Source organism: Myotis daubentonii, chromosome 18, assembly GCF_963259705.1.
Source record: "Myotis daubentonii chromosome 18, mMyoDau2.1, whole genome shotgun sequence".
Taxonomy (NCBI): domain Eukaryota; kingdom Metazoa; phylum Chordata; class Mammalia; order Chiroptera; family Vespertilionidae; genus Myotis; species Myotis daubentonii.
In genome coordinates this window covers 8,470,987-8,483,154 of record NC_081857.1, presented here as the reverse complement: position 1 = coordinate 8,483,154, position 12,168 = coordinate 8,470,987, and the positions used below count along the sequence as shown (strand labels likewise).

Below are 12,168 nucleotides of genomic sequence, written 5' to 3'. Positions count from 1 at the left end.
AGGGGCTCCGCACTTAGTCACACTTGCCCCTGCTGCACACAATCGCAGGAGGCGGGGGGCAGGGAGGTGGGGAGGGCAGGGGGCCTAGACCTGCTGGCGGGCACCCTGGCCCTGGCCCTGCCTTTGCCATAGGAGAGTGCAGTGCATTGATCTCAAATATGTGAGGGTGTGTGCACTGTGCTGGGCTTCTGGATATAGGGCTTAAAAAATGTCTTCGCGCCCTGGCCGGGTTGCTAAGTGCTTAGAGTGTCGGCCCTCAGACTGAAGGGTCACGGGTTCAATTCAGTCAAGGGCACATACAGTGCCCTTGATCCCTGGCCCTGGTTGGAGTACATGTGGGCAACCAATCGATATGTCTATCTCATCTCTCTCTCTCTCTCTCTCTCTCTCTCTCTCTCTCTCTCTCCCACACACACACACCTCCCTTACACACTCTCTAAAAATCATTAGTAGACACAGTAGCAACAAAGATGAGCTCCTCTGATGAAGTCTTTGCTGCCCACAGCTGGTGCAGATAGCATTCTAAACCCTGAGGGCACAGAAGCGATACTAGCGTGTCTGAGCCGGCGGGCACTCTGGGGCCTCCGAGCATCTGCTTCCTTGTACAGGTTTAGGAACTGAGGCCCAGAGAGGGGAAGGGAGGGGTCCAGCGTCACACAGCAAGTTTGTGGTAGAGTCAGAACTCGAGCCCAGGTCCCTGACACCGAGCCGAGCTCTCCACACTGCCCAGTGCAGCCCACGAATTGGTTCCGTTGGTAGGTAAGGATTCAGGCACCAGAGGAGGGTGCTCACATGCAGAGGAAACTGACACAGGACAGCTGAAGTCCCTGCTCTCCTAAGAGGGCTCCTACCCTGCTGTGGGAGCCCACATCAGAAAGCAGTCAATTCTGGGCTAAATCAGGGCCTGCTTCCTGGAGGAAGTGGGTGATAACTGAAGCGGGCCCTGAAGAATCAGCAGGAAGAAGATGGGAGCGGGTATCTGAGGAAACAGCACCCATGCCGGGATTCAGGGGCCGGGTTTGTGAGCTGTCCCAGATCGCTGCGTGTAAACTACAAGGTCAAGGGAAGGAGAGTGACAGCGCCCAGGGGGAGCTGGGGCCACGCGGAAAGAGGATGCGCTGTTGGACGAGCAGCTCCCCCACCTCACTCTCCACCAGAAGTATTTGGGGGTGCCCCTGAGGCTGCCGCCAACACGAAGCCGATGGAGATGGACATGGTCCCTGTCCCCAGCCCCCTGATTTCTGAGGGCGACACCAGGTGCTCCTTCCCGTAAACAGCCACTGATGACAGGCCTGGGAGGTGGCAGGAAGGTGGCTCTGTCCGGGAACCAGCCCGGAGGAGTCACCCATGCTCCGGATGGGAACACTGAGGTGCAGTCTGGCAGAAGCCAGGTGGGGGCATAGCCAAGGCTGTTGGAGATGATGAAGCTTCGAGGGCGGGGGGGTAGCCGTGGTGGGGGTTGGAAACTCAGGGTCCATGCCTGTCCCAGCCCTGACCTGGGTCCTGAGCAGCGCTGTTTCCCATCAGCCTCTGTCCCCTCCGGGTCACAGGGCCAGGCTGAGCCCCGGCCGCTGGCGTCACTGGTAGAGCACTGGGTTCCCACAGCCCTGCTTCCTCTAGCCCCTCCGCTCCCTGTTGGAAGCCTGGTTACCCTTTCCTCACCTAGCTCAGTCCCATGGGGGGTTTGTTCTGGCTGCCCTGCCATCTGCCCCAGGGCAATCAATCAAGGCAGGGCAGGGCTGCCACCATCCTGGGTGGAGAGTTTAAAAGGAGGAGGTCCTGGGAGCCACCGGCTTCAGTGGACCCCGGAGAGAGCCAGGGCGCAGGGAACATGGACGGACGCCGCGTGCCGCGCTGGGCTCTCCTGCTGCTGCTCTGGGGCTCCTGCACCTCCAGCCTCCCCGTGGACACGGGCGCCTTCAGACGGTAACTAGGGCCAGAGCGGGTGGCAGGGGCGAGGGGTTCCCACCTTCCTCACACTCCTGGCTTTCAGATATGTGATGGCAGCCAGTCCTCACCAGCAGCTGGGCATGGAGGTACAGTCCCATTCAGAGAGGTCAGGCGACTGGTCCGTTGTCACAGCCGTCCGTGGTGGCCTGGAAGCCATGTCGGCTGCTTCCTGCACAGATAGGGGGCGCTGTGGGAAGTCGGCATTAAGACACGACCACACACCCGCCCGGGAGCTCATTGCCTAATTATTAAGAAGGGTGTGGTGTGGTCAAGCCACTAGGGAAAGGCACAGTATAGTGCGTAAAGGCAAGGCCTCTAGAGCTCTTGTCTTGGTTTAAATTCTGCTCCACTAACAGAATTTTTTTTTTTTCTTGGTCAATCCTCGCCCGAGGATATTTTTCCATTGATTTTTAGGGAGAGCAGAAGAGAGAGGGAAAGACAGAGGAACATCGATGTGGGAGAAACACATCAATTGGTTGCCTCCTTCACGAGCCCCGCGACCAGGGCCTGGGCCGAGGAGGAGCCTGCAACCAAGGTACGTGCCCTGGGAATCGAACCCAGGACTCCTTGGTCCACAGGCCAAACCCTTTATCCACTGAGCCAAACCAGCTCCGTTTACCATTTTATTTTCTTTAAACATATTTTTATTGATTTCAGAGAGGAAGGGAGAGGGGGAGAGATCTAGAAACATCAGTGATGGGGGGCCGACAATGTGGGGAGACCACGCGCACAGGAGGACGGGCCGCTGGGAAGAGGGCTTCTCCATGAACTGGGCTGCAATCCTGGGCCCTCCACCTTCCCCACCAGCAGCCAGGGGCATCTTCCTTCAGGCTTTGCAAACAGCCTTCATGTCAGAGGGGGGGTGGGGACGGGGGCTATATAGGAAATAGGGCCAGATAGGCCGCCTCCCAGGACTCCGAGCCGCCTCAGGGCAAGAAGCTGGGATGAGGCTCAGAAAGGCACACTTTCCAAGGACAGCGGGCACAGGCCCCCAACTCAGTGGGTTTACTCCACCCTCCAGCCTGGCTGAGCCCTGCCCCAGGCACCCGGAGCCCCTCAGGGGGCTGTGAGCGTCTGCTGCCACCTACAGGCCGCCCATGGCACTGCCTCTTCCTGCCTGGCTGGAGGGGCACTCCCAGCCTTCCTCTAGGGATGCTACTGTGTTTCCTGTGTCTCCCCTGACGGAGCTTCTTGAAGGCAGCAATGGCCTTTATCTTCATACTAGAGGCCCGGTGCACGAAATTCATGCAAGGGGCTCAGCCCTCGCAGCCCCAGCTTCGTCCAGAAGGTCATCCGGGAGGTCCAGTCTAATTAGCATATTACGCTTTTATTATTATAGATCTCTAATCTCCCCCAGAGGAGGTTTAAATATCTGATTATGGAATGAATAAATGAATGAGTGAATGAATGAATGAACAAAAGACTGGATCAAAGTTAGACAGCAGGAGGAAGGCAGTTGAGGGTCATTTAATACTAGTGCAGGAGTTCACCGATGACGACGTTGGTAATCCTCCTTCAGCGGCCCAAGGGCACAGGAGTGATTGCTTCCTAGTTGCCTGGGCCAAGGCGCGGGGTGAGGGTCCTCGCGCTCCAGGGACTCTACCGTTATTGTGGGGGACACAGAGCTCTTCCCTTTTCCTTCTTCGCTCTGGGCCAGGATCTTCCTGAAGAAAATGCCCTCCGTCCGGGAAAGCCTGAAGGAGCGCGGTGTGGACGTGGCCAGGCTCCTCCGGGCGGAAGGGAGCCAGTTCTCCGGGAGACCGCCCTTCACCAACAGCACGGCCCCCGTGGTCCTCACCAACTACCTGGACGTGAGTGCCCGCCAGCTCCCCCCTCCTCCTTCCGCTCCTGGGCCTGAGGGCTCCTTTGTTCCTTCTGGGTTGTCTTTCACTGAGTCGCTGAGGAGCCAGCACTAAGCATCCACCAAATTCCCATTTCACAGCTGGGAAGCCTGAGGCACGGAGGGCAGGGGAGAGCCCAGAGGCAGGGTAGGTTTGGAACTCGGGAATTCAGGGCCTCAAGCCCAGAGTCCCTGGGGCAGGCGTGTGTGACCTTAGATGCAGGTGTCTGTGATCAGGCTCAGCACAAACCACTGCTTACTGTGTCAGTGGTTCCTCAAGGGGTGGGGGACCTTCCGACTTCGTTTTCAGTATTTTTATTTTGCCTCTTGTCTCACTTCCTGGGAAGCCATAGACAGTGCTCAGCCTCCCAGCCATGCCCTGCTGGAAAATGGAAGCCCACAAGGGCTGTGTGATCTGCCTACTCTCACCCCAAGTGCCAAGGGGGGGGGACCAAGGAAGACCCCAAGGTCCAAGGCTCCCCAGGTCCCTCCATTTTCAGCTACCTCTTTCTTTCATCCCCACAGACCCAGTACTATGGCGAGATTGGCATTGGCACCCCTCCCCAGACCTTCAAAGTCATCTTTGACACGGGATCGGCCAACCTCTGGGTGCCCTCCACCAAGTGCAGCCCCCTCTACACAGCCTGTGGTGAGCCCCAGCCCCCTGCCCGCATGCCTGGGCAGTCCTGCCTCACGCCCAGTAAATCCCTCCTGCTCCCATGTGCATTCTTTCTTTTCTTCCTCTGCTCCCACTGGCCCTAAAAAGGAGAGGAAAATGTCCCCCACTTTCCTGGTGTGGCCGTCACGGTAAAACAGCAAGCTTCGGGAGACACCCCCACCCTCCCCCCAACCCCCACTCCCGGCTTCTCGCCCTTCCGGAGGCTGCGAGCTGACTGAATGCTCAGACCCGCAGGCCCTTAGGCTCCTGCATCCCTCCCCTTAGCCAACAGCTGCCGGTGGAGTGCTGGCTGTACCCAGCACCTTCTCCCCACCCCAGGGTCAGGACTCACTTTATCATGCTTCAGCCGAGACAAACTTCTCAGAGGCAGGGGCACATAACAGGGGCCCGATGAACACAGTCCTTGGTTGATAAAACACATTTTTCCAAACCTCCGGCCGCCCTCAGGACCACCCCATCCCTGCACCTAAGTCAGTGGTTCTCAACCTTGGCTGCACATTAGAATCACCTGGGAATCTTTTTAAAGATCCTGATTTAATGAGGCCCAGAAATCAGGATTTTAAAAAGATTCCCAGGTGATTCTAACGTGCCGCCAAGGTTGAGAACCACTGACCTAAGTCCTCAAGCACCCAGGCCATGTCCATGTGCGCCTGCCTCCTGGCCCCCTGCCGGGACCTCCCTCTCGGGGACACACCTGAAACCTGTGTCCCTCTCCCAGAGATTCACAGCCTCTATGACTCCCTGGAGTCCTCCACCTACATGGAGAACGGGACAGAATTCACCATCCAATACGGGTCCGGGAAAGTCAACGGCTTCCTGAGCCAGGACGCGGTGACTGTAAGTGCGACCCGCCTGGGTCATCCCACCTCCTGCCCTTGTCCCCATTCATTCCTGCCACTCTAGGGCCCATACTCGGGAGAGGTGCCACCCAGCGCCCCCTGGAGTCTGAGAGCAGGCTCTGGCACTGGACAGAGCGAGCCCGGCTGCCACTCAGCGCTGGGCGATTGCTAGAGGTGTGTGCATCTGACTCACACACAGGGCTTGTCTGAGCCCCACAGCCTGCCTTCGAGGAACCTGCCTGGGGTGGCCACGCTCTGACTGAGCCCCTCCCCAGACCCCAGACCCTAGGGCCTAGACCAGGGGTCCTCAAACTTTTTAAACAGGGGGCCAGTTCACTGTCCCTCAGACCGTTGGAGGGCCGGACTATAGTTTAAAAAAAAAAAACTATGAACAAATTCCTATGCACACTGCACATATCTTATTTTGAAGTAAAAAAACAAAACGGGAACAAATACAATATTTGTATTTGAATGTGGCCCGTGGGCCGTAGTTTGAGGACCCCTGGCCTAGACCGAGGTCAGTGTCAGAGTCAGGGGCAGCAGTGCTGTGGACATTGTGGGCAGGGTTAGTTTGGGGGCCAGGCAGGGGCATCATGAAGATTAGAGTTTATGATTAGGGCAGTGGTTCTCAACCTTCCTAATGCCGCGACCCTTTCATACAGTTCCTCATGGTGTGGTGACCCCCAACCATAAAATTATTTTCGTTGCTACTTCATCACTGTAATGTTGCTACTGTTATGAATCATAATGTAAATATCTGCTATGCAGGATGTATTTTCATTGTTGCAAACTGAACATAATTAAAGCATAGTGATTAATCACAAAAACAATATGTTATTATATATGTGTCTTAGGCTACCCCTGTGAAAGGGTAGTTCGACCCCCAAAGGGGTCGCGACCCACAGGTTGAGAACCGCTGGATTAGGGTCAGGGCCTGGTTTGCTTTTCCGTGTGGCCTGTGTCTCACCCCTTCCCCATGCCAGGGCTTGTCCAGCCCCTGCTCAGTCCGAGTTGGGGAAGGGCTACTTGTGGGTCCTGAGAGGAAACCCCTGTGAGCCTTCCCCCTGCCCTTGCCTGTGAAGTCAGGAGGAACGGAGCCGGAAGGCAGGCCTGGCTGTGCTGAAGAAACTCTCAGCCCACGATGGGGGTGGGCACCGAGCCAGTCCTGCCAAAGGGAGAGCCGGGCACTGGGGAGGGGGTGTGGGAGCTTCTGGCAGCTTTCCTATTACTGCTGGGCAGGACCACCTTCTCAGCCTCTGCCCCTCCCCGTCACTGGGCAACCCCAGTTCTCTGGAGACCCGACAGCCTAGATGCTTTAGAAGAGAGGACATTGTGGTGGGGGGTGTCGAAAGGTCTCACCCCCGGAACCTGCGCAGCCCCGAGGCCCCTCAGTGTGGAAGCCAGACTGGGCCCTGGCGGGTGGGCAGTGGGTGTGGTCTCCTCCGGTCCTTCCTCCCACAGGTGGGCGGAATCACGGTGACACAGACGTTCGGAGAGGTCACGGAGCTGCCCCTCATGCCCTTCATGCTGGCCAAGTTTGACGGGGTCCTGGGCATGGGCTTTCCTGCACAGGCCGTGGCCGGGGTCACCCCCGTCTTCGACCACATCCTCTCGCAGAGGGTGCTGGAGGAGGACGTCTTCTCCGTCTACTACAGCAGGTGGGCCGGGCCTGGGCAGGGGCGGGGGGAGCGGGCAGGGGGCTGGAGGGGAAGAGGAGAGGTGGCCCAGGATGTTGATGTTCGAGATCAGGTGGTATCCAGTTATCCAATCCATATCTAAGCTGCACTGCCCAACAGGGAAGCCGCCTCTCAAATTTCCATCAATTAAAATTAAATAAAAGTAGGCACCCAGTTCCTTAGTCAGACCAGCCACATCACAAGTGCTCAGCAGCCACAGCGGCTACTACCGTACTGGATAGTACAAACCTAGAGCATTCCCACCATGGCGGAGAGTTCTGCTAGCACTGGTCTGGGACAAGAGAGCCTGGGTGATGGGAGGTAAGCATGGCTGTGGCCTGGGGCCTTCCCTGTGCGGGCCACGTTCCTCCCACACGGAGATAGTGGACATCATTCATTCATTTGCATATTCAATGATTCAATAAATACTGGGCACTTCTGTGCCAAGCACTGTGTGAGGTGCTGAGGCTGCAGCCAGGAACACAATGTACAAGACAGAGTCCTACCCTCACAGAGCCTACAGTCTGGCAGGAGGACGAGAAACATGGCAGCTTGTTGAAAACAGCAGGTAGCCCGGGGCTGACACTTGTAGGGCTTTCAACTCTGGGCTGAGCCTCTGGGCAGGTCAGTGGGCCTGGGGAGGGCCACTGTCAGCTGTTGAGCAAGTTTGTGATCTGCTCCAAGCTGCTGGGTTTAGGGAAATGGTATGAGTTAGAGACAGGATCCTAAGGGCAAGAACACCGGGCCAGTGGCAGTGAGCATGGAGGGGCGGGTCAGACTCCAGAGAAAGCTCAGGTAAAATGAAGAGGAGCGTCCGGTTTGGTGCCAGGGAAACACTGAGAAGGGGCCGCCGGTTGGCTCTGCAGCCAGAGGAGTCTGGTGAAGAGCTGGTTTAGAGGTGGAGCAAGGCCGGATGGCAAGGAGTTAACAGGCGGATGTGGGTGTAAGAAAGCCAAGGGCAAAAGCCGGCCCTGCGAAATTCAACAGGGAAGGACTGTCAGGTGGGGGTGCAGGCAGAGATGCAGAGAGAGCAGAGGAAAGAAGGGTGGGTGTTTTTAAATGCTAGAGGATGTCTGAGCAGCCCTGCAGGTGGAGGGAAGGCCATGGACAGCAAGAGATGGAAAATGTGGGGAAAGAGATGATAGTGGAGGGCACAGGAGCCCGTGGAAGGGAGGGGGACCCAGCAACCGGAGGAAGGCAGCCTGGTTGGCGGAGGGAACATCGGAGAATCTTGAAGAGTCGGGAGGGGGCGGAGGGAACGTGGCCCAGCCCACACGCATGCATACCAGATTTGTAAAAATGCAGTGAACTGCACTTGCACAAATAGTATGTGCACAGCTACACACCTGGGTACACATGAGCATGTACACATGCCTCCTGTTGGGGAACACTGAAAGTCCCATTTCTCTCTCTCTCTCTCTCTCTCTCTCTCTCTCTCTCTCTCTCTCTCACACACACACACACACACACACACACACACACACACACACACACACACGAAACCAGCCCTAAGGCAGGCTCTGTGGAAGGCACCCTGCAGTGTGGAGGAGAGGAAGGGGCGGGGATCAGCTTCAGACGGGCCCCAGCAGCCCTGACTCCAGTCCCCCAGTCACCCCACTCCCATGCTTGGATGCCTTCAGGCAAGTAGCTTCACCTCTTGGTGACACCCTTGCCTGAGGGGCAAGAAAAGTGCAAATACCCAGCCTGCCCGGCACCTGGCTAGGGCGGTGCTCCTGAAACAAAGGCTTCCTTCTGCTGTGTCTCTTCCTCTGCAGAAATTCCAAGTAAGGAAAGGAAACCCCCCACACACACCACCACCACCTGACCCTGACCCTGACCCTGACCTTCCAGAGCACCTGGCCCCGAATCCCACCCGCCACCTGCCCCAAACTCACCTCACAGGCCCAGGCTCTGCCGGACACCCGATGTACTCTCCCCGCTTCCTGCTCTCCTCCTGCCCCTGCCCACCCCCACCCTACAGCTCCCCCAGGCCCCTCCCCTGCACCTCTTAAACCCACAGCAACCCAAAGCCAAGTGAGGGGGGGCCATTGTGTCTTGTTTGCATTCTCCTCTGTCCTGGTGCCCACGATGGGGATGCTTTAATGGTGCAGCTGGACCATCATCCGGGAACCTCCCAGGCTGGGCTGGGGGAGGGGCAGGGAAGGTGGAGAAGTGGCAGGTCCTGCAGTTTCCCAGCCTTGCCCCCCTGCTCTCCTGGGCCGCATTGCCACCCCCCATTCCCTCCTCACTGCCCCCCCCCCCCGCCCACTTCCCTGTCGCTGGGTCACTGACCTCCAAGAAGCGCTGATCTTTCTTTAGGAATTCCCACTTGCTGGGGGGAGAGATTGTGCTGGGAGGCAGTGACCCGCAGTACTACCAAGGGAATTTCCACTACGTGAGCATCAGCAAGACCGGCTCCTGGCAGATCAAAATGAAAGGGTCAGCTATCCTCCACCCTCCCCACTCCCCCCAAAATGCTGCTGCTAAGGGGGGGGGGAGGGGCGCGGCTGCCATCCTGCCCTCGCTCCAGTGCAGCCACTTCTTAAGGCACAGCCAACCTTTGCCCTCTGCCTGCTCTGTCCGGGAATGGGTACCGATGAGATGTGAGGGGCAGAGGGGAGGGGGCAGAGGGGAGGGGGTGGGGCTCGCTAAGCACATGCCCAGAGCGGGCAGCACCTTTCCTCCTCCAGCTCCTGCCTCACGCATCCTTCACTGCATCGCTGGGCCAGCATGGCCTCCCATCACCTGCCCTCGCCCACGAAAGCCTTGCAGCCTGCTGGTGCCCCATCAGCCTGCCTGTCTGTCTGTCTGTCTGTCTGACTATGGCCTCCCCCAGGGTGTCTGTGAGGTCGTCCACCTTGCTCTGTGAGGAGGGCTGCATGGCGGTGGTGGATACCGGCGCCTCCTACATCTCGGGTCCCACCAGCTCCCTGAGACTGCTCATGGAGACCCTGGGGGCCAAGGAGCTGAGCACAGATGAGGTAAGTAGCTGGAGAGGCGGTGCCAGAGGTGGGAGGTGCTACCTGGTTCAGACCCCCAAACCACCCCAGGCAGCATTAGGTCCCAAATGAGGTCATTTCAGGCCTTCACCTCCTCACCTCTCACACTCCTCACATGTGGCTGGGTCCCCCCCCGGGCAGAGGGCAGGCCACAAGCACGGGGCTGTGTCTGCTGGGAGCCCGCCCCCCCACTCAAAGGGCCTCCCTTTACTCTCTCCCCAGTATGTCGTGAGCTGTAACCAGGTGCCCTCCCTCCCCGACATCTCTTTCCACCTCGGAGGCAGAGCCTACACCCTGACCAGCGCAGACTACGTGTTACAGGTGAGTTGCAGGCTGCCTCTCAGCGGCAGGCAGGGAGGGTGGGCAGGAGCCCTAAGAAAGGGACAAGCCAATGTGACCGTTTACCTACTAGGCCAGCCGTTGTCAAACTTGGCTGTTAGAGTCACCCGGAGCTTCTAAAAGCCCCAGTAGCAAGCCACACCCCCCACCTATTGAATCAGAGCCTCTGGGGGCAGAGCCTGGGCGTCCGTGTTGTCACAACTCCCCAGGTGACTCCAATGTGCAGCCGAGGTTAGGGATCACTGTGCTCGGCTCCTTATCTCCCTTTTCTCATCAAATGCTCCCCGTAATGCGAGGCTCCTGCATTCTAATCCCCCTTTTACACTCAGTAGACTTAGGGACATTAAATCACTTGTCGGGATCAGCAGCTCTGCCCGTCAGCTCATGGGGTAGTGCTGTGCCTACCGCAGCGTGTGCCCAGTGTCCAGCACGGTGCCTGCACGCAGGAGGGGTGCGGTCCATGAGGCGTTGAAAGGGCCAGGCTGCAGTGGAGGTGCAGTGTGGAGGGGGGAGAAGAGGAGGGACGCGGCGGAGGAAGGCCTCTGCAGTCAGGCAAGATGGGGGCAGACTGGTCACCTGCTGGGCAGTGAGGAAACCCCGGTGCCTCCCGCCAGGACCCCTACGGTAATGATGACCTGTGCACCCTGGCCCTCCACGGGCTGGACATCCCACCGCCCACTGGGCCTGTCTGGGTCCTGGGTGCCAGCTTCATCCGCAAGTTCTACACGGAATTTGATCGGCGTAACAATCGAATTGGCTTTGCTCTGGCCCACTGAGGCCCTCTGCGGGCCCTGCGGCCGCCAGCGGCCCTAGCCCGGAGCTGGAGCCTCCTCTGAGCACGCCTGTGTCCTCGTGGGAGGGGACAGGACATCGAGCTCCTCCTGGGTGCTTGCCCCGCCCCAGCCCCGGCTCTTCCCTGCTTTGAGGACAAACAGAATAAAGACTTCATGTTCACAGCCCTATTGTACCTGGGTCCACTCGGGCTGGAAATGGAGGGAGGGGCAACCGCGTGATCATGTCCAGACAGGAATGTGGCCCAGAATAACAAACACACTCACCTGACGTCTGCAGGGCTCAAGTGGACTTGTTTACACAACCTTGGGTGGGAAGTGTGCAGCACGCCAGCCCCTTCCCCCCTCCGGCCCCTCCAGGACCAAGGCGAATGCTGTGACCGTAGGCTGTGGATCAGCAAGATGTTCGCAGCCACGGAAGCCAGCCCCCTGCTCAGGCTGTGCCCTGATGAGCTAGCCAGGCCTGCCTCTCCAGCACCAAGGACCCAGCGGCCCCATCCCCACCCCCGTCCCAGTGGAGTCCAAGGCCCCATCACCTAAAAAGGTGGAACGCCAGCGATCTGATCGATCCTCCCCTTTTACATGTGGGGAAACTGAGGCTCAGAGAACGGAAGGCATTTGGCTGAGAGCACTCAGTGACGTGTGAAAAAGCAAGACTGGAACCCAGCCCATGAGGCTTGGGTCTTAGGGGCTTTCCACCCGCCCCCCATGCAGGCAAATGTGACAGGGAGAGCCCCCCACCCCCACCCCAACACACACACCCTCAGCACAGACATACACGCTCTCTCCACCTCCTGGACTTGGGACAGGCTGAGCCTCCTCCTACTCCTACCCCTGGGCCATCTGCAGGGATGTCCAGCTCAGGTAACGAGGGCCAGTGGCCACCTAAAGCCACAGATGCTGCCCCTCTTCATGGTAGCTGCTCACCCCTCTTTTGACCAAAAAGGGGAGGCACTGACTGAGTAACCTGACCAGGTCCGGGCGAACCTCACACCTCTAGAACGCAGCCTCTCAGGATTATGGGGACCCCAGTCTCCTCCAGGACAGCATCCCCA

At 58.4% G+C, this 12,168-nt stretch overlaps 1 protein-coding gene across 1 annotated transcript; it reads left to right on the top strand.

The window, feature by feature from the left end:
- Window positions 1-1,813: 1,813 nt before the first annotated feature.
- Window positions 1,814-11,098, top strand: REN (renin). The gene is made up of 9 exons (XM_059673492.1): window positions 1,814-1,926; window positions 3,608-3,761; window positions 4,316-4,439; window positions 5,188-5,306; window positions 6,770-6,966; window positions 9,304-9,423; window positions 9,821-9,965; window positions 10,206-10,304; window positions 10,937-11,098. The coding sequence occupies exons 1-9, from the start codon at window positions 1,832-1,834 to the stop codon at window positions 11,096-11,098; spliced, it is 1,215 nt and encodes a 404-aa protein (XP_059529475.1). The 5' UTR covers window positions 1,814-1,831.
- The last annotated feature ends 1,070 nt before the right edge of the window (window positions 11,099-12,168 follow it).

Excerpts from the sequence above, each read along its gene's own strand:
- REN (XM_059673492.1), top strand. The coding sequence starts at position 1,832 with ATGGACGGACGCCGCGTGCCGCGCTGGGCTCTCCTGCTGCTGCTCTGG. Across the intron at positions 4,440-5,187 it reads CCCCCTCTACACAGCCTGTG|AGATTCACAGCCTCTATGAC; the intron begins GTGAGCCCCAGC and ends TCCCTCTCCCAG. Across the intron at positions 5,307-6,769 it reads TGAGCCAGGACGCGGTGACT|GTGGGCGGAATCACGGTGAC; the intron begins GTAAGTGCGACC and ends TTCCTCCCACAG.